The 22,554-nt window shown below is 41.0% G+C and overlaps 1 protein-coding gene and 1 long non-coding RNA gene across 2 annotated transcripts; one reads left to right on the forward strand and one right to left on the reverse strand.

Moving 5' to 3' along the window:
• The first annotated feature begins 653 nt into the window (after positions 1-653).
• On the forward strand, positions 654-2,471 carry LOC118338338. Its single transcript, XR_004797235.1, has 3 exons — positions 654-721; positions 835-865; positions 1,511-2,471. It is a non-coding gene; the product is annotated as an uncharacterized LOC118338338 (long non-coding RNA).
• Positions 2,472-4,047: 1,576 nt separating this feature from the next.
• Positions 4,048-21,925, reverse strand: rnf150b (ring finger protein 150b). The gene is given in 11 exon segments (XM_035675085.1): positions 4,048-10,036; positions 11,977-12,004; positions 12,007-12,055; positions 12,057-12,241; positions 12,620-12,703; positions 12,706-12,721; positions 14,110-14,252; positions 15,823-15,870; positions 15,873-15,980; positions 16,093-16,098; positions 21,902-21,925. Coding segments are annotated over 11 exon segments (810 nt in total). The 3' UTR covers positions 4,048-9,917.
• Positions 21,926-22,554: the final 629 nt, after the last annotated feature.

Below are 22,554 nucleotides of genomic sequence, written 5' to 3' on the forward strand. Positions count from 1 at the left end.
TTCACATTATTAATACACAATATAAATCAAATAAACACTAAAGCCATGAATGTTTGGACCAAATTTTATTTTAATTACTGCAATAAATGTTGAGATATTCGACTCAAAACTACAAAAGTGAACCTCTGGGTGGCGCTAGAGGAAAAGTGAGGGGATCACCAAAGTCGGCAGGATTCATCCTCCGGGGAACTTTAATATTTGTACCAAATTTCACTGCAATACATCAAACAGTAGTTGAAATATTGAAGTCTGGACCAAAAGGACACTGACATCCACTAATGTGGTTATAAAGTATGGGAGTGTCAGTGCCAATGTGTTGAAACAAAAAAGGAATCCAGTCACTATAATGAAGACATTAATTTGAGATATTAATTCATTATTTTGAAAAGGTTTGGCATTATAATGACTGACAGGATGCTTTTTTTAAAATCACATTGGCAGAAATGGGCTTCCATAATAAAGTCAGGGCAGCGCTACCTCAATACGTATCAACAACAAAGTATCAACAACAAATACTTTTAGTGTGTTAAATTACTGATGCATTACCACAGTAAGCAGTTTTACACCTTGCAGTATTTAAAGATATTCAGTTTTATGGACAGACATTTTAATAAATAAATAAAAACCACTGTTTTGTCTCTGTGTGTCTGTAGGTGGCTGAAGCTGTGGCCGCTTTCCTGCTGAGACACAAGTTTGCTGAAGCCAGAAGAGAAACCAGAAGGTAAAATATTTAAATAACTGACAAAAGGAGCCAAAACTGTTTGCTTCTTTTCTCCATTTTCATTAAAAAATATACCTGAAACTGATTAAAAATGTTGTCGGTTGTCTCCTCAGCTCCAACTCGTTCACACGATGAGGTCTACAGGTAAGATTTATTATCAGGAAAATGTTCTTAAAGTATGAAAAGTAAAAGTACTCAAAACAGATAAATGAACCCTGTGAGTGTAAACAGTATAACTTACAATGATTAGATTATTACTCTGCATTAATGTTTTAAACTGTTTATATCAGGCTGCAATGATTATTATCATTTAATCTGCGTTCTTGATTAATAATTAATTCTATGTTATAATTAATTATTATAAAGTTCAGCGACACCTTTAAATGTCCGACCGACAGCCTGAAAGCTCTAAATTATTCAGTTTAAAAAGCTGAAACCCTGACATGTTTAATAATAGTTGACTAATCAACTAAATAATTACTCGACTTATTGTTAAAGCTCAAATGTTATATATATATATTACATATATTACATTTTAACTTGAAAGGTTCTTCATGTCATTTATATTTTTTCATGTTTAAAGTCAGTCAGATAAATGTAAGGTAGTAAATTTTACTTTACTTTAAATTTACTTTCACCACTAAATTAAATGAATAAAAAAAGAAATGTTGGATTTAGACGTATATACCAAACAATAATGAAACAAAACCCACAAAATTCATCAATATTTGCAGATAAAATATGAACTTTCTGACCAACTATGAGAAACTGATAACTTCTCTCTTTCAGACGAGTAAACGAACTCCAGATTCAGAGCGAACTGCTTTGCTTCCACAAGTTCCTAAAGACCCGCACAGACCTTCATTTTTATTTTCCATCTTCATCCTTCATCAGAAGCTGCTCTCTAGTTTCAACCTCAGGCTGTAGCTGGGAACCAGTTGTTTTATTGTTTCTGCTCCATTATTAAGGCATTTACCTCCAAACATTATTGTGTTTTGCATTTGGTGATGGAAACACTTTATATTGGAGTCAATTTCTTTAAAAAATACTTATTGTAAGTGAAAATTATGACATTCTGAGTCATAATTACACAATAATAAAGACAGAAACTATGACTGTATGTCAATAGTTCAGGAAATTAAGTTACAATTTAACTTAGTAAGCCAAATCAAGAGACTATAAAAATGATTTAGTAGCTAATTTTGAGGTTTAAAGAAATCTATGACAGTAGGTTAAAAATATCAGCCACAATTTTAAACTTACTAAACCGACTTCTCAGACTTTTCTTATTATTATCTAACAGCTAGCTCATCAACACATTCAGGATGGTCTACACTTCCTCCTACCAACAAAAATGAAGCTAAAATATCTTTAAGAGTCTGCGCAGTATCGGGGCATGGAGCTGTGGTATCGAAGTGAAACCCCCGTTTTATATCTTCAAACACTTTAACAAACATTCTTGTGACAAAAACTACCTAAAATGTCAGAAACGATCTTTTGTGTCAAACATTTATTTGACGTGTATTGTGAGCGTCCATACGTTGATGAGCTAGCTAGAACCGCACCACCACCGTCAAACCTCCATTTCGAGCTGCTTTCAATAATAAAATGTTAATGTTAAACACTTACAGCTAGACTTTCTGGCTGAGCGGGATTTAGATGGCTTTAGGTCAAATTACCAACCTAGTTAGCTTGTTATCTTATTAGTATTCCTCAAGTTTACTTCTTACTTCTCAATAGATGATGATAAAGATGAATTTTGGATGAATTTCTCTGTTTGTCTGTGTTCAATAAAGACATTCTTGGATGTACCCATTGTTTACATACGTTGTGTAGCGTTAGCGCCTTTTCTGCAGTGTCCTTAGACAAATGTGTTCATAAAGTTCACTGTTATTTATCTGCGTGTCCTTTTTGTGTCTTTGTTTTATCATTAGTGATATTGTGTTTATGTTTGTTTTAGTATAATAAGAAAAAATGCTAGTTAGCTAATATTAGCTAACTAATCTACATCAGTAGGTTGGTAGCGAGTTAGCTAATAAAAATTGTTTTATTTTATTTTCCTTTTTTCCCCATTGTATTCTACGACGGAGTATTAGGGCCAGACTAAGAGAAAAAAATATATTATTTTATCTTGTTTGGAAATTACGAGAATAAAGGTGAAATATTGGCGGAAATAATGTAATATTGCGAGAATAAAGTTGTAACATTTACGAGAATAAAGTCGTAATATTGCGGAATAAAAGGTAACATTTACGAGAAAAAAGTCGTAATATTACTAGAAAAAAATCATAATATTGCGAGAATAGAGTAATTTTATGAAGAACTGTCAGCCTGTTGGCTCAGCCAGCAAAACTGTTTAACGACGAAATGATGAATATGTTAGTTTACCTGTTGACTGTACTGACTGAGACAAACAGCAGCTGGGCTCAGACTGAGACTGCTGATTGGTTGAGCTGGTCCTGTCAGATCTTGATAACTATCGAAGCTGTTTTCTCATTAAAACAACTTTTTTTCTTGTATTTCTTACATTATACTCTTATTATTACGACTTTATTCTCGTAATATTATGACTTTATTCTCGTAAGGTTACTTTATTCTCGTAACATTATGACTTTATTCTCATAATTTCCAAAAAAGAATACATATTTTTTTCTCTTAGTCTGGCCCTGATACTCCGTCGTAGTATTCAAAGAGGTATTGAGTATCGTTTTTTACACTAGTAATAAAGTTTTAAAATCTGGATGACCTCACGAGACAAAGAAAGAATTTGTGCCGCTTTCAGAAAATCTTGTAATTATGAGAAAAATTAAATAATTTTGAGTTATGTATTTTAATATGATCATGTTGTTGTAATTACTTAGATAAGTCATAATTATAATGACTTTTTGGTAGAAACTTCAGTAATAGACGGTGGTTTAATTTTACTTACATAGATTCGTAAAATATTCAATCTATATCCATATGTTATATTTTATATATATTTTTTATATTGCTGCTTGCAATATATCAGTTATCAGTATGTTCATTCCTTAAATTTTAGATGTCTCTTCACTGTATCTACATACTGTTACTGCTGGATGCTTGACCTAAACCTCTTTAAAATCCTCCTTAAATGATTTAAAAACAAAATGAGCATTAATGAGAAATCAGTCAGTCATTGTGTTTGTAAAAGAATAAAAGGATATGTTTGTTATCAGGAATAAAAACGCAAGAAATGCACACAAGACCAGATATACAAGATGTAAACTGTTAATTAGTTATATATATATATATATACACACACATTTAATTTGGAAAAACAAACAAAATGAGACACAACACCAGACTGGAATAAAAACAAAAACTTGCAATAAAATTTTATTTAAATTCTGTCCTGAATCAGAACACGTGCAACAACTGAAACACAGAAACAACATGGCGTCACGCCGCCTTGTATTTACACGTGTGTATGTAGGTATTTTTGTGTTTGCGTGCACAGGACAACCACACAAACAGACGCTCTGAAAAACAATTAATATTGTAGAAACACACACGACACCATTTCACACCCTGTTGTCATGGTAGCAGAGGGGTTAACGCGGCTACATCGCATCGTATCGTCTCTCTGGAAGGATCTGAAACGTCTGTTTTTGTTCTTTTGCTTTTGTTTCTTTGCAGATGATGCCGTCTTCTATAGCTGTGATTTAACACTAATTTAACACAATCAGAACTGCTGAAATGTACTTAAATCCACCAACAAGCAGGCGGCGTAGAGATTATAATGTATAATCCCCAGTGGGATTACGTGGCTCAGGATTCACCTGCCTCATAAACTACAACACAAATTACAATATATGGCAAAAATATATGGCAGTCAGTCTACAAATTTGTACAATTTGTAGTTTAAGGTCTATCAGATCTTTATCAACATCACACAAAACAATCTCCCACATTTCCAACATAGAAATCATACAGGAAGACAAGAAAAGAGAATAAAAACAAATAGCTGGTTAGCAAAGCAAAACACGAGCTACCTAATCTGCATCAATCATTAGCTAGGTAGTTACATCTGAAAACTAATGTTAGCAAAACGCTAATTTACATAAATCATTATATTTTGCTAACATTAGCTAATTTATATGCTTACATAAATTGTTAGTTAGCTAGTTAGCCAACTTTTGCTAACAGTAGCTAACTTGATGCAGATTAGAAAGTTTATGTAAACTAACTAGTTAGCTAATCAACATCACTAGTGAGATAGATAGCTAGTTAGCATTTTGCACATTTGCGGGTTTTGGTACCAAAATAATACTTTAAGAAACATAACTAAGAAAAGAAACTAAACTTCTCAAATGTAAAATTTTGTCAAAACAAAAGCAGCAAAACAGACATTTGGAAAAACTTGATGACATATACAGAGTCACATCCTAAGTTAGCTAATGTTAGCTCATTTACAATCGTTATAAAGCTAATTAACTAGCATTTTGCTACAGAACAAAACAATAGCTAACTAGCTACCTAACGACTGATGTAGATTAGCGAGTTAATGTACATCAATCGTTATTAAGGTAGTCAGTCAACATTTTGCTAACATTAGGTAACTTAAGATGTGACTAATATATATTTTCAAGATAAACGAGCGATCCCGTACATTCCCAACATAGAAATCTTTTTAAAAAAGGCAAGAAAAGAGAATAAAGTGGAAAACAAACAACAACCGAAGTGGGAAAGAATCAAAGTAAAATACAGCGGAAATAAAAGTCGGAGAGAAATTTAAATGTCCGTTGAGAGCGATCGGGAGTATAAAAGGAGAGATCTATCAGAACCTTCCAGAGAAACAGAATTAAAGTGCATCAACAAAAGAGGCGAAGCAACCAATGAAAACACAGCATTCGGCGAAAACAAAGAACCAATCAGACGTCATTACTGGCAGTGACACGAGGGTCCCATTTTAACTCGTTAGCTTATTGAAAAACTTTTGATTTTGATTTATAAAATCTATTATTTCTATCAAGACTAAAACGTCATTGAAATGATCTCGTCTCCAATCTTACATTTTTGATTTACTCATAATTATAACAGTCGTAGTTATAAAATGAGATCTTGTTATTTTCTTTGAATCTGTTTACGTTAACGAAGCAGGAAATCACGTTAAGTGTCACAAATAATCGTAAACAGAAAATATCTGCGTTCATCTTTAGGTGTGAAATGGACAAATGTATGGAGGTATTTTAGTGCCCAAACATACCGAATCTGAAGTTTAATAGTTTAATATTAAATTATTTGAATCAATCAATTATTGTGTCGGCACTAAAATAACTCGTTTTTCCCCATTCACACGTAAAAATCCCTAAAAATGACATAACAGATCCGTAAAGCTTTCTAATTAGTGTATTTACGTTAACTAGCTCGTTAAAACGGGTTAAAGTTATTAAGGAAGGGCAGTCATAGCTAAATAGCTACTCTACTTCAATTGTTAGCTAGGTAGTAACATCTGAAAACTAAACGCAAGTTAGCTATTGTTAGCAAAATGTTGGCTAACTAGTTAACTAACAGCTAATGTAAATGAGCATTTTGCTAACAGCAGCTAACTTGATGATAGCTGGTTAATTTGATGTAGATTAGCTAGTTATTGTTAGCGAGCTAGCTAATCTACATCAATAGTTAGATAGTTAGCATTTTGCACAAACGCAGGGCTTTGGTACCGATACCAAAGCAATACTTTTACTTTGAAAAATATAACTAACAAAATAAACTAAACTTCTCAAATGTAAAATGTTATCAAAACAAAAACAGCCAAACAGAAATTAACCTAAAAAAAAAAAAAAAAAAAGACTGAAATCAGAAACTATTTGATCAAAGAGACATTTTTGACGCCAGCTTTCTGTATTTGACCGTTTTTGATGATTTGACACATTTTGGGTTTGTAATGAAACTTTATTTGAGGTTCGATCTGGATATTTAAAGGTGGGACCGACATGCCACAGCAGCCTCAGTCTCGACAGGAAGGAGGAGGGTTGAGTTCACTTTCACTACGTTGGCAGCAGAATCGCAGTCGCATTAAAAACAAAACAATGAAACAGTGCAAATGTGAAAATAACAATTAAATCCCTTGAAAATAAAGCTTATAAACACAAAAGTAAGTGACTTTAATTAAAAACATTATTCGCTTAAAATTGGCCAAGACAAGGCGATACAAACCCATTGTTCGCATATTACAGCAAACACGCTCTGCGCCACTGTTACAGGTGTTTAAATTAACTAGTGTTTGTTATATAGCTGATAACTGAGAATGAACTCGTCCTCGGATGTTAAACCGAGGAGAGACGACAGATTAAAAGTAGGAAGAAACTTAAAAATACTTACTTTCTGAACCTGAGGGGAAATTAACTCGTTGGAAGGACTGGAAACACAAACACTTTTCATCCCGGGGTTTTATTTTGGAGGCGGTTTTCTTTGCCTGAATTTACAGACTCATCTTGTCCTGGAAGTTGCTTTAATTTGAAAAACAATATGTACATAAAAAGGCCGTTAAAAGACCTTCACTTCAATTTATTGTTTTAGGTCCTGAATTCAGTTTGAGGAAGTCTGTTTGAATTAATTTTAAGACATTAGCATCGAAAGAGAGGCGGGAAATAAACAGTGTTGGTCTACACTCGGGCTCAAATGACCCTTCGTAAGCCCCGCCCACTTTTGGCTCTCTGCTCCAATCACAGTCGAGCAAGCCTCGGTCAACTTCCACCTTAGATATGCTACGTGCTAGGCTTTTACTCTTTTCAACCTAGATTAGCCTAGCACGTAGCATATCAAAGCACAGGAAAGGAGGGAAATTGATCGAGGCTTGCGCAACCGTTATTGGAGCAGAGAGCCAAAAAGGGGCGGGGCTTAGGACGGTTAAATTCTCTCGGGTTCAGTTTTCCTCCGGCTACATCGACTATCGGATCCTGAATGTTTACAAACAAACAAACTTCCAATAGTTTAAATTCATGTCATGAATTTGCGTTCCGTATGTACAATTACACAAATAATCAAACACTTAAATCTGCCGATCAATACTCAATCACATTGAGGATCACCAGGTCGTGAGGGGGGAGGGAGGTCAGTCTTTGCTGCTGGGTGTCTCTGTTACAAAAATAAACTTCTCCTCTGGTATCAAAATAGATGACAATCTTTTTTTTTTTTTTTTAATCTCTCGTTTCAGGAAGCTCGCGGTTGCCCGGCGACAAACCGCGACGCGACCCCTCGCCGCCCGCGCGGCGCAGTGAATCTGTGGAATACGCGTTTTCATATATTTACACTCACTAAAGCGGGGAAAGCTTTTGCTCTTAATGTGTTTCTACGACTGTGTAAACCTATTTTATTTTTTAAACGCCTTTCACAGTTTGTTTTGGTGGCGTTAATTTAAAAAGGGCAGCTAACACGCCGTCTGCGGCGGACACACATGCGGGTTCTTAGTTCACGTTTGCTCACGTTTCAGAGAAGAGATCCCCTGACTAGCTACGTTAAAGATCTGATGATTGTCGGGGTTTAAAGTTTGTTCTTTGTTTTATTTTTAAAAGGCAGCACGGGGGGGAAACGGACACGTGGTGGTCAGGCAGACGGACGGTGAAACAACAAAACAAGGCAACAATAAAGGCAGGGTTCCTACAAGGCGTTATACCGAATGTTCGGGCTCAGGAGAGACGGCCACGATGGAAGACTGATGGGGAAAGTCTGTGTATCTGACGCCAGGCGGACGCTGCACGAGTTAAACCCAAATTATCAGACCGAATTTCTAACAGATCGTCGGATTGCAAACCCAAGATGACGGACTCTGATCTCTCTGAGGAAATTATTAATGATATTTACGATTAATAACGTAACGCAGCACATTTTTGCGACGTTTAACCTAAATTTCGCTCAATTTTGAGTGTTTTCTTACTCGTTTAGTAGTCTGAATTTTAATTTAAAATCAGCGTGAGCATCCCAAAGTGAACAGAACAGGATCGTGCAGTGTCTGCCCGGCGGTAAACAAGTTTAACTGCTGATAAACTACTACAAGAGGAGAACAGGTGGATGGTGCAGCTGAAAACTCTCCATCATTGTGGCATTTCTCCCCATGAACGCTTCGAAGACCCAAGCTGCAAGATCTTCCCACTAGTGTCACACGTTTATTGTTATTATTTAAATTCTTGTAGTGAAATCCTACATTTCGTCAACCTTTCTCCTACCTTATAATACTCTGCACGGCCCGGCTAACAGTCAACAGCACGTTCTCACATAGGAACCCTGTTTTGTTTGGAGCCTCGGGAAGCATCCAAACCAAAATACTGTCGGAGTATCTTGAAGATTAAAAAGGAGCCTAGAAACCTACAGACAGGCAGAAAGAGGAATTAAAACACTGTGTAGTTGCTAATCAATACTGCAGTCAAACTGTAGCTCTAATACTGCCACCGTTTTTAGCAAAATAAAACAACAAAAACTGAATCTTCTGCCCAGAGTAGCTGGTGTGTCCTTTCAAAATAAAAGTCAGTCACCGCATCCAGAAACAAAAATCGAAAAAAAAAAAAAAAGGGGCTAATTTAACCTTCCAGACCAGGACGAGCTCAGAGGTTTAAAGTTTTTGTGCCTCTTTATCAGGAAAAACCCATGTGACAGAATTTTCCAGCAGAAGGTCCGAAGACGAGAGTCGACTCCCGGTCCTGGTCTTGGTCCTGGTCCTGGATTTCGCTGTCAGACACAACCAGGAAGTTTTAATGCATTCATCCTCCAGATTGGCTCATTTGGCGGACGACTTCCTCAGGTTCTACCCTGTTTCCACACGAGTTTCAGTGTTTCTCGGAGTATAAACGCGTTCGAATCCCGTCGAGTTCCACAACATCTGAAATGAGTCGGAGCTTCTGTTCCGAGAAACAGCGTCAACAGAGGCAGCGACAGACGGAGTTATATCTCCGGGTTAAACACACACTGGATAAAGTTCTGGGTTCGGGGTCTAACCGGTCCAAGAGGAGACTAAAAACCAAACCAGGTCGGGAACCAAGAACCAACTCACACGCACAAAGTCCTGCTTTTAGACGAGTTGGTTTGGTTTTATATCACACGGACGACAATGCTGACTATGTGTTAAACCCAGAACCGGGTCCTGGGTCCTGAGTGCATTCAGGTCCGCTGAACCTGATCGGAGTCCTTTTTTTGGGGGTGGGGGTGGGGGATCTGGTTCGGTTCTGTTCGGCTCCTCTCAGGACTTGTCCCCCAGCTGAGACTGCTCCATGGACCCCTCCTCGTCCGAGAGACCCGTTTCCACGGTGATGACCAGGGACGCCACCGAGGCGCTGCTCGCCATCGGCTGTAGCTCACCTGGAGGAGAGAGCGAGGAGTCAGACTGAAGATTAACAAACGATTAATAATAATAATCTTTAGTTTGTAGTTAGAGGTTGAATCTGAAACCGGTTTCTGTTCCAGCAGGTAAAAATAAAAACATCTTTTCCATTTATATTATCGTCTTTAATTAAAAGGTTTTAATGGATTCTTCTTCAAAAACAAATAAACAAATAAACAAAGAACAATGTTTTGTTATTGAGACTTTAACTGCAGCAGCATGATGAGAAACACCACCGGGTGGCAGTATAACACCTGTGTGTATGTTACCTGTGTGTCCTGTGTGTGTTGATGTGAGTGTGTGTGTTACCTGTTGTGGTGTTGTTATCCTGTGTGGTGTGTGTGTGTGTGGTTACCTGTGTGTGTTGTGTGACTGTGTGTGTGTTACCTGTGTGTGTGTGTGACCTGTGTGTGTGTGTGTGTGGTGTGACCTGTGTTTGGGTGTTGTGTGTGACCATGTGTGTGGACCTGTTGTGTGTGACCTGTGTGTGTGACCCTGTGTGTGTGTGGTGGTGTGTGTGTGTGACCCTGTGTTGTGTTGTGTGTGTGGTGCTGTGACCTGTGTGTGTGTGTGTGACCTGTGTGTGTGTGTGTGTGTGTGTGTGACCTGTTGTGTGTGTGTGTGTTGTGTGTGACCTGTGGTGTGTGTGTGTGTGTTGTGTGTGTCCTGTGTGTGTGTGTGTGTGTGTGTGTGACCTGTGGTGGTGTGTCCTGTGTGTGTGTTGTGTGTGTTTACCTGTGTTTGTCCTGTGTGTGTGTTGTGTGGTTGTGTGTGTGATGTGTGTGTGTCCCTGGTGTGTGTGGTGTGTGGTGTGTGTGTGACCTGTGTGTGTGTCCTGTGTGTGTTGTGTGTGTGTGTGTTTACCTGTGTGTGTGTCCCTTGTGTGTGTGTGTGTGTACCCTGGTGTGGTGTCCTGTGTGTGTGTGGTGTGACCTGTGTGTGTCCTGTGTGTGGTGACCTGTGTGTGGGTTCCTGTGTGTGGTGTTGTGTGTTGTGTGTTACCTGTGTGTGTGTTTACCTGTGTGTGTGTTACTGTGTGTGTGTGTGTGTGTTACCTGTGTGTGTGTTACCTGTGGTGTGTGTGTGTGTTACCTGTGTTGTGTTACTGGTGTGTGTTGTGTGTTTACCTGTTGTTGTTGGTTGTGTGTGTGTGTGTGTGTGTGTGTGTTACCTTGTGTGTGTGGTGTGTGTTGTGTGTGTTGTGTGTGTGTGTGTGTTACCTGTGTGTGGTTACCGTGTGTGGTGTGTGTGTTAACCTTGTGTGTGTTACCTGTGTGTGTGTGTGTTACCTGTGTGTGTTACCTGTGTGTGTGTGTTACCCGTGTTGTGTTACCTTGTGTTTGTGTGTGTGTTACCTGTGTGTGTGGTGTGTGTTACCTGTGTGTGTGTTGTGTGTGTTACTGTGTGTGTGTGTGTGTGTTACTGTGGTGCTGTGTGTGTGTGTTACCTGTGTGTTTTTACCTGTGTGTGTGTGTGTTTTACCTGTGTGTGTGGATTACCTGTAGGTGTGTGTGTGTTGTGTGTGTGTTACCTGTGTGTTGTGTGTGTGTTACCTGTGTGTGGTGTGTGTGTGTGGTTACCTGTGTGTTGTGTGTGTTGTTACCTGTTGTGTGTGTGTGTGTGTTACCTGTGTGTGTGTGTTGTGTGTTACCTGTGGTGTGTGTGTGTGTTACCCTGGTGTGTGTGTGTGTGTTACCTGTGTGTGTGTGGTGTGTGTGTTTACCTGTGTGTGTTGTGTGTGTGTGTTACCTGTGTGGTGTGTGTGTGTGTTACCTGGTGTGTGTGTGTGTGTTAACCTGTGGTGTTGTTGTGTGTGTGTTACCTGTGGTGTTGTGTGGTGGTGTTCCTGTTGTGTGTGTGTGTGTGTTACCCTGTGTGTGTGTATAACCTGTGTGTTACTGTGTGTGGTGTGTGTTACCTGTGGTTGTGTCCTGTGTGGCTGTCAGTTGGGCTGTCTCCTGAGGGTGTCGGGGTCCTGGTAGTCCTAGCGGAGTCCACCGCCGCACGCCGGGGTCCAGCACCACGAGGAGCCGCCCTCGCTCCAGCGTGCCGTCGCTCGACGCCCAGACACCACGGCCTCCAGCGCCAGGGCCGACTCCGCACCACCCGCCGACTCCGCCCACGCCGCCCCAGAGCGAGGTCGTAGTCCAAGCGGCAAGGTCGTCCAGACAATCTGCGTTCAGCTGGAAGAGAGAGGAAACGGCTTCAATCATTATGGATTAGATATATTTTTCACTGGAAGAGGAACTTTAAACGCTTCCTGTAAATATTATTAACAACTTTTATTATTTAAATCACAGTTTTAAGTTAAATTTCCCTTTAAAAAAATGTAACATTGAGCTACTTTTATGTGTCAACTTCGCTCTAAGTTGGGCTTCCAAAACATCATACACCAAAAAACATGTAATTAAATGATTTTTAAATATTGTTTGTATGCTCGATCTGGTTTTTAATAAATGTATTTAATGACGTCCCTCAGTTGGTGGAACTTCTCCTGAGCAAACCAAGTTAAAAAAACAACCCCTCCTCCTCTCCCGGTGACTCCTGAGAGACTCACTGGCGATTGCCCCAGGGCTTTTGAGGATGTTTCATCTTGGCACATTGGAAACGTGGCAGTGATCCAGCAGCCACGGATCCACGCAGGCTCTTTATGGAACAAATGTCTGAGGAAGAAAAACACCAACAGTTCATCTGCAGCCGGACGAACGTAACGGCCGGACGACAACCGCCGCAGGAGGAATTCGAACTTCCAGCTGATTCGACCTTTTGTGAATTAAAAGAAGAATTCGGAGAAACATGTTTTTATTTTTATATCTCGTACAAAACAAAACAACACAACACTGTTTATTTCTTTTATCGTGCACAAAGTGTTGTGTGTGTTGTGTGGTTACTGTGTGTGTGGTGTGTGTGTGTTACTGTGTGTGTGTTTGTTGTTCTCTGTGTGTGTGTGTTTGTGTGTCTCTGTGTGTTACTGTTGTTGTTTGGTGTGTGTCTCTGTGTGTGTGTTTGTGTGTCTCTGTTGTGTGTGTGTTGTGTTCTCTGTGTGTGTGTGTGTGTTTGTGTGTGGTGTAATCTGTGTGTGTGTGTGTTGTGTGTGTGTCTCTGTGTGTGTGTGTGTTTGTGTGTGTCTCTGTGTGTGCCCTCTGTGTCTGTGTGTTTGTGTGTGTGTGTCTCTGTGTGTGTGTGTCTCTGTGTGTGTTGTCCTCTGTTGTGGTTGTTTGGTGTGTGTCTCCTGTGTGTGTCTCTGTGTCTGTGGTGTTTGTGTGTGTGTCTCTTGTGTGTGTTGTCTCTGTGTGTGTGTGTGTTGTGTCTCTGTGTGGTGTGTGTGTGTCTCCTGTGTGTGTGGTGTTCTCTGTTGTGTGTGTGTGTTCTGTGTTGTCCTGTGTCTGTGTTGTGTCTCCTGTGTCTGTGTGTGTGTGTGTGTGTGGTGTGTCTCTGTTCTGTGTGTGTGGTCTCTGTGTGTGTGTTTGGTGTCTCTGTGTGTGTGTTGTGTGTGTCTTGTGTGGTGGTGTGTGTGTGGGTGTTGTGTCTCTGTGGTCGTGTGTGTGTGTGTGTGTTGTTCTCTTGTGTGTGTGTGTTGTGTTGTTCTCTGTTCTGTGTTGTTTGTGTGTGTGTGTCCCTCTGTGTGTTTGTCTTGTGTGTGTGTGGTGTTCTCTGTTGTCGTTCTCTGGTTGTGTTCTCTGTTGTGTGTTGTGTGTGTCTCTGTGTTGTGTGTGGTGTTGTGTGTCTCTGTGTGTGTGTGTGTTCTGTGTGTGTTGTGTTGTGTGTGTGTGTGTCTCTTGTGTGTGTTACTGTGTGCGTTACTGTGTGCGTGTGTGTGTTTTGTGTCTGTGTTACTGTGTCTGTGTGTGTAATGTGTTACTGTGTGTGTGTGTGTTGTGTTGTGTTGTGTGTGTTTTATAAAATCTGTGGAAGAGAACTACACAGATTATTTCCAGTGTTTTCCAAACTGACAAACTAGTGTGTAAGTTTCCAGGTGGTGTAAGTTTCCAGGTGTGTAGTTTCCAGGTGTGTAAGTTTCCCAAGTGTGTAAGTTTTCCAGGTGGTTTACCTGCAGGGCAGTATTCGGACCGACGTCGTTGGCGCTTGTAGCCATCGATGCAGAACGGCACAGTTGTCCGAAGTCCGGCCTCCCGTCTCCTGGTCGCTCCTTCCCTTGAATGGTGCGGAAACCTGCAGCTTGCTGATGGCCTTCTTTCGCCGCGTCGCCAAGACGACCGCTGTGGGGAGACGAGAGGATTAAAACCAAAAAAAACTCCTCGTTTGTATTTTCACAAGCTTCTCCTCCGTTCCCCGCGCTGAATCTGGTTTCTAATCCAGCTGTCGTCGTCTTTCTCCCCGGGAATCTGATCTCTGAAACAAAAGGGATTTCCTCTAGCCACGTAACTTTTATACTCCACTACATTCGTATTTTACTCCTTCCTTTATTTCCCATCATGGTGAATATCCCTCAGGAGGGATTTTGAAGAAGGAGTTTCTCATCGTTAAAGTAAAACCGGAATTGGAGAATACGACCAGGAGATGAATTCTCTCAAAAAACACATAAAAAAGTCAGATTTTTAATGAATTAAATGTATAATGTAATAATGAAGTTGTAATATTTGTCCACAGTTATTAATAAAAATGCACATACGCGTTAATGCAGCTGTAATATTAAGTAATAACACTTTTGTACCTTTTAAGTTCAGTTTTATCATTAAAAAAGTGTTAAATTTAAGATTTTTTTTTTAGGTTTGCTACCGAACAAACTGTTTTCTTACTTAACTGTCTGTAGAAAAAGATGTAAAATACTTTAAAATAATGTTGTTTATCGACATTTAAAACCTTTTAAAAACCTCCGATTTTGCACCTTTTGCACATTTGTATTAACTGTGCCAGCTGGAAACAAAAAGAGTGATGGGGAGGAGAAAAGGTCCAAAGCAACAACAACTCCTCCCTACGCTGTTTTCAGACTCAATATCAAAGAACGCCAATAAACAGAATCTATAACGTATCAATAACATCTGCTGTCGACTGATGTCCTGAAAAGACGAAGTAAATGACCCTTTTCCTCTGCTGAACATTTAAACATTTGTTAAATTGTAGACACGTTCAACCCTCCCACGACTGCACAAACCGAAACCCGCCGTCTTCCTGTCACCACGACAGTTAAAATAAACTGTTGTTCCCTTTAAATTGTTTTAAAATCAAGAAAGCTGCTGTAAAAATGTTCTAAATTAATTATTTGTTTCGACTTTATTGAGTCAAACTTTTTAGAATTATTCTTTAAATAAAAGATTAAAATATTTATTTGTTTTGGGATTTTAACTCTTTTAAAGGTCGACATGTTTACAACTCTGCTGCACCACACACCACACACAGAGTACACCACACACACAGACACACAGAGCACAACACACAGACACACACACACACGACACAAAAACAAACCACACACAAAAAAACACACAACACACACAAAAACAAACACACAAAACAAAACACATAACCCAAACACACCACACACAAAAACAAACACACACACAAAACAAACCACAAAAACAAACACACATACACACAAAAACAACACACATACACACAAAAACAAACAACACACACACACACAAAAACAAACACAACCACCACCACACACAAAAACAAACCACACCACAAAACAAAACCACACACCACCACAGACACTAAAATTAAAACCCTTAAAACAGTAAAGGTCAAAGGTACGTGACCCCGGTTGGACCCGGTTGGACCCGGTTGGACCCGGCTGGACCCGCTGGCGGTCCGGTCCCCGTACCTGGTTCCGGTCGCGTGCGTTGGCCGTATCTGAACCTTCTGGATGTAGTAGAAGACGAGCCAGGCGAGCGAGATGATCATCAGCACGATGAAGAGATGGACACACACCACCCGACGTCCTGCTCCACTGTACTCCTGCAGGTTTCCTCGCCCGATGGTGAATCGTCATGGTGACCGTCAGTTGCGCTCCAGCAGGGACGCCACCTCGCGGCCCTTTGGCTCCGGGATCATGAGGCGACCACCTCACCTGTACCTGCGGAGAGGAGCCGGGGCGGAGGTCAGTCCCTCACAGAAAGATCCCTCCCAAACCTCCAAACTGAAGACACCTCGTACACACAAAGCGGAAAGGGACGAGGAGAATCGAACTGACCGGTTAACAATGTTGCATTCTGGGCTTTTTCTGGGGACAAATTCTGTTTCTTGACAAAATTATGAATGTTTTTTGTCAGTTTTTGTTGTTTTTTTTTGTTGTTTTTTTGTTGTTTGTCGTTTTTTTGTCCGTTTTTGTCCGTTTGTTGTTTTGTCGTTTTGTCGTTTTGTCGTTTTTTTGTCGTTTTTGTGTTTGTCATTTGTTGTAGTTTTTTTGTTTTGTTTTGTCGTTTGTCGTTTTTGTTGTTTTTTGTTTTGTTTTTGGTCGTTTTTGTTGTTTGTTGTTTTTTTGTTGTTTTTTCGTTTTTTTGTTGTTTTTTTTGTTGTTGTTTTGGATCGTTTTTGTTGTTTGTTGTTTTTTGTGTTTTTTTGCAATGAAAACTGAGAGAAGTGAAACATTTGCTGTAATTTCTTTTGTATAAATCTTTAAAAACTAAACCGTAATTTGATTCCAGTGAGAATAACATTTGCTCGTAGTTTTTAATATATTTAACACATTTCTCCTCCTTTTCCTGAACAAGTTCGGCAAGAAATAAAGTAAATCGAGAGGAGTCTCTTTCTGCGATTGATTTTTTAATGTAAACTCATGTGACACGTGGTAAACAATTTGGGAACGTTTTGCAAGCATCAAATTCAATGTGAGCTGACATATTTTGTTAAAAAAAAACAAACAATAAAGTTATCAGTTTGAACATTAAAATATCTTTACATGTATTTAATTAAATATAGGTTGGAAACGATTTATTCTGTTTTTAATTTACGTTTTACAAAAAACCCGCGTCCCAACTTCACTGGAATGGGTTTTATATCTGTTTGTTTGTATTTGTTTATATTTGTTTATGTTTTGTGTACGTTTGTGTACGTTTGTTTACATTTGTGTACGTTGTTTAACATTTGTGTACGTTTGTTTTACATTTGTGTACGTTTGTTTAAAACATTTGTTTTGTTTGTGTTTTTACATTTGTTTGTGTTTTGTTGTTTATACTTGTTTTTGTTTTGTTTGTTTAACTTGTTTGTTGGTTGTATCTGTTTGTGTTTTTTATTACTTGTTGTGTTTGTTTTATACTTGTTTGTGTGTTTATACTTGTTTGTGTTTGTTTATACTTGTTTGTTGTGGTTTTTTTGTGTTTGTTTATACTTGTTTGTGTTTGTGTGTGTTTGTGTGTTTGTTGGTCGATCCACGCAGCCAAGTTGATCACTCCGTCTGTCGGAGAGAACGGAGTTTCCTGAAGTTCGGAGGAAGAAAGAAGAAAGAAGAAGTGAGTCGTTCTCTCTTCTTCTTCTCACTCCTCCTCCGCGGTAAACGACGGCCAAAGAAAACCTCCGAGCAGCATCTCCGTTCTCGGACGTGTCCGCTGACCCTGGTCAAGGTCAAGCGGCGCCCGTGTCAGCTGGTGACGACTACGAGCAAAACATCTGAGAGAAAACCACGCGACAACCCATCGACTGCCTCTCCCTCCTCTCTCTCCTCCTCCTCCCTCTCCTCCCTCCTCCCTCCTCTTCCTCCTCCTCCTCATCTCTCTCCTCTCCTCCTCCCTCTCCTTCTCCCTCATCTCTCTCTCTCCCTTCTCCTCCTCCTCCTCTCCTCCTCCTCCCTCTCCTCTCTCTCCTCCTCCTCTTCTCTCCTCCTCCTCCTCCTCTAACTCCCTCTCCTCCTCCTCTCTCTCCTCCTCCTCCTCTCTCTCTCCTCACTCCTCCCTCCCTCTCATTCCTCCTCCTCCTCCTCTCACTCTCTCCTCCCTCTCTCTCCTTCCTCCTCCTCCTCCCTCTCCCCTCTCTCTCTCCTCCTCCCTCTCCTCCTCTCCCTACTCTCCTCCTCACTCTCCCTCTCTCTCCTCCTCCTCCCTCTCCCATCTCTCCTCCTCTCTCTCCTCCTCCTCCTCCTCTCCTCTCTCTCTCTCTCCTCCTCCTCCTCCTCACTCTCTCTCTCTCCTCCTCTCTCTTTCCTCCTCCTCCCTCTCTCGTTCCTCCTCATCCTCCTCCTCCTCTCTCATCCTCCTCCTCCTCCTCCCTCCTCCTCCCTCTCCCTCTCTCTCCTCTCCTCCCTCTCCTCCTCCTCCCTCTATCCTCCTCCTCTCTCCTCATCTCTCCTCCTTCCTCCTCTCCTCCCTACCCCGCCCCTCTCCTCTCCTCCTCCTCCTCTCCCTCTCTTCCTCCCTACTCCCTCTCCTCTCCTCCCTCCTCCTCCTCCTCCTCCTCCTACCTCTCCTCTCCTCCTCCTCTCTCTCCCCTCCTCCTCCCTCTCTCTCCTCCTCCTCCCTCTCCTCTCCTCCTCCTCTCTCTCCTCCTCCCTCTCCCGCCTCTCTCCTTCTCAATCCTCCTCCTCCTCCCTCTCCCTCTCTCCTCTCTTCTCCTTCCTCGCTCCCTCTCCCTCTCCTCCTCTCTCTCTCCTCTCCTCCTCTCCTCTCCTCTCCTCCTCGTCCTCCTCTCTCCTCTCCTCTCCCTCTCTATGTCTTCTCCTCTCTCTCTCTCTCTCTGTTCTCTCTCCCTCTCTCTTCTCTCCTCACTCCTCTGCCTCCTTCTCCTCCTCCTCTCCCTCTCCCTCCTCCATCCCTCCTCCTCTCTCTCTCTCCTCCCCCCCTCCAGGTGTGAGAAAGAACACGTCTGCTGCCGCCGGTTGTTGTTGTTTAATTCAGTCTGAGGTTTCCTTGTGACTGCGGCCTGACGAACACACCGAACACGTAACCCTGAAAACATGCTGAGCCCGTAGTTTATGTTCAGCTATAAAATGAGAGAGGAGGAGGAGGAGAGAGAGGAGAGGAGAGGAGGAGGAGGAGGAAAGAGAAGAGGAGAGAGAGAGAAGAGAGAGAGAGAGGAAGAGAGGGAGGAGGAGAGGGAAGAGAGAGGAGGAGGAGGAGGAAGGGAGGAGGAAGGAGGAGAAGAGAGGGAGAGGAGGGGAGAGGAGGAGGAGGAGAGGAGGAGGAAGGAGGAGGAGGGAGAGAGAGAGAGAGAGAAGAGAAGAGAGAGAGGAGAGAAAGGAAAAAAGAGAAAAGAAAAGAGAAAGAGAGAGAGAGGAGGAGAGGAGGAGAGAGGGAGAAGAAAGAACCATAGAGAGAGAGAGGAGAGGGAGGGATAGGGGGAGATAAAGAGACCAGAGAGAGAGAGAGAGAGAGAAGAGAGGAGAAGAGAGAGAGAGGAAAGAGAAGAGAAAGAGACCAGCCAAGAGAGAGAGGAGTAGGACCGAAGGGGCCCCAGCCTGAACGCCTCCTTGACGATGATGTTGTTATTATGAAGGTAAAATGTGAAAAACAGCAATTAAAATGAAGAATTAACGGCTCAAAACTCACCATTAGTAATTCTATTAACATTATGATTTTAAGAGTTTGTGTCAATTAACTTCTGACCTGAGTCTCTGGGCAGCTTCACGGACGTCTTTATCTGAAGTTCAGTCTGTGTGTGTGTTGTGTGTCTGTGTGTGTGTGTGTGTGTGTGTCTGCTGTGTGTGTGTCGTGTGTCTGTTGTGTTGTGTGTTACTGTGTGTGTGTGTTACTGTGTGGTGTGTGTCCTGTGTTTGTGTTACCTTGTCTGTGTGTGTTTACTGTGGTGTTACTGTGTTGTTACTGTGTGTGTTACTGTGTGTTGTGTGTGTGTGTGTACTGTGTGTGTGTGTGTTTGGTGTGTGTGTGTGTTACTTGTGTGTGTGTGTGTGTGTCCTGTGTGGTGTGTGTGTGTGTCTGTGTGTGTGTGTGTGTGTCTGTGTTGTGTGTGTGTGTTGTGTGTGTGTGGTGTGTGTGTGTGTGGTTACTGAGTGTCGTGTGTGTTACTTGTGTGTTACTGTGTTGTGTCTGTGTGGTGTTACGTGTGTGTTACTGTGTGTGTGTGTGTGTTGTTACGTGTGTGTGTGGTCCTGTGTTGGGTGTGGTGTCTGTGTGTGGTGTGTGTTACTGTGTGTTTGTCTGTGTGTGGGTTGTGTTAAGCTGTGTGTGTGTTTACTTGTGTGTGTGTCTGTGTGTGTGTGTCGTGTGTTACTGTGTGTGTGTGTGTCTGTGTGTGTGTGTCTGTGTGGTGTGTCTGTTGTGTGTGTGTGTCTGTGTGTGTACTTTGTGTGTCTGTGTGTGGTGTGTGTGTGTCTGTGTGTGTGTGTCTGTGTGTTGTTGTTGTGTGTAATATTTCCGGTCGCACCCCTGAACTCACAATTAAACCCCGCTCCAAACACACCCCAGACCAAGGCAACAAAAATCAATTAGTCTCTAAAACAATACTAACCAGGGATCAATGAGACACACACACACACACCACAGTAACCACACACACACCACACACAGTAACACACCACACACACACACAAAGTAACACACCACACACACACACACAACACCACCACACAGTAACACACACACACCACACACAGTAAGCACACACACACACACGTATACACACCCACACAACACACACCACACAGTAAAAACACACACACCACACAGTAACTACACACCACCCACAGTAACACACACCACACACACACACAAGTAAACACACACACAGTGAACACACACCAGACACACACAGCACACACACACCACACACACGACACACACACACACACACACGTAACACACACACACACACACCAGACCACAGACACACACACACAGACCACACAGAGCACACAGACACACACACACAGACCACACACCACACAGTAACACACACCACCAGTAACACAGACACACAGTAACACAGACACACCACACACAGCACACACCACACAGAACACACACACAAGTAACAACACCCACCACCAGTAACAACAACACACACAGTAACACAGACACACCACACACAGACAGCACCAACACCACACCACAGACACACACACACAGTAACACACCATCACACCAGTAAAACAGACACACACAGCCAAACAGACACACACACACAGTAACCAGACAGACACACCAGACCACCACACCACACAGTAAACACACACACCACAGTAAACACAGAAACCACACACACAGACACACACACCAGCAGTAACACCACACACACAACACACAGACACAACACCACAGTAACACAGACAGACACAGAAAGACACACACACACAGTAACACAGAACACACACACACAGAACAACACCACACAGACAACACACACAATAACACCCACACAACAGCACACACAGAACAACACACACCAGTAACACACAGCCCCCACACCCACCAGCACCAGAACACCACCACACATCAGACACCACACACAGACACCCCTTCGTTAAAAACAAGAACAATTAAAGAAGAAAACCAAACGAGCGATCACGGATAGACCACGATGGACACGGCAGAACGCAGCCAAGAACCAGAACCAGTTCAAGACCTAGAGTTGTTCTGGTTCCAGCATCACCAAAATGTCTCCAATACCCTGGGAAAATGCTCATCGTATGAGGTGCTGGAGTCCCAGGTCCGATACCTAATAAGTAATCCTAATTACCATAGTAATCTCCTAACATTAGTAATCTTATACATTAGTAATCTCTCAAGCATTAGTAACTATTACCATTTAAGTAATTCTCTCCACAGAACCAGTTCTGAAGCCTCAGCACATTTTCCAAACCAGCAACAGTAAAAAGTGGAAGACAGTTTTTATTGTTTTAGAGTCGTTAGGTAGAAGGCTCGTGTGACCCTTTATTCTGTCAGATCGATTAATAATGATCGTTAATTGAATCGTTAATAATCTGAACTGACCTCCTGATTTGGATCAAGTTTCATTGGGATGAAGATTTGTAGGTCAGAAGATTATTAAATATAAAAGATGTTAGTGCACAGTAGAATTTATTTCAATCATAATTACATTAATTAAGAGAATTAACATAATAATGTGTAGTTTTGACTCCAAACTGATCAATAAACACCTGTAAACCATTTAATTATCTCCATATAAATATTTAAATCCGTGTTTTCTATGGAAAACTAATTTTCTACCAAAGTGAAATAATGACTCTTTAAATAATTACTTTAATATCTTTCAAATGATTAAGAACATTTCTGATTGTTTTTAAATATTAATCTTTATTTTTGACACATTAAGTTATTGTTATTGATATATTTCTCTTTATTTTAAATTGTCTTTATTTAGATAAAGTTTCTCATTATTTTGCTTATTAAGTATTTATTTTGATAAAGTTTTCCATTAATTCAGATATTCCATCTCATTATTTAGATAAGTTGTCCCTTTATTTAAAACCATTTTTTCTCCCTATAGATCAGTAATTAAGCTCTAATTGTTGATAAGCTGTCGAAACTGCTCCACAGTGTAACCGGGTCAGCAACCATCCACCCTGTGGTTCTTTACATTAATATAATATAATATATAATATATTTAATATTAATATATATTA

This window comes from Morone saxatilis, unplaced genomic scaffold, assembly GCF_004916995.1.
Source record: "Morone saxatilis isolate NCDOM2014 unplaced genomic scaffold, NCSU_SB_2.0 Contig4, whole genome shotgun sequence".
Taxonomy (NCBI): Eukaryota; Metazoa; Chordata; class Actinopteri; family Moronidae; genus Morone; species Morone saxatilis.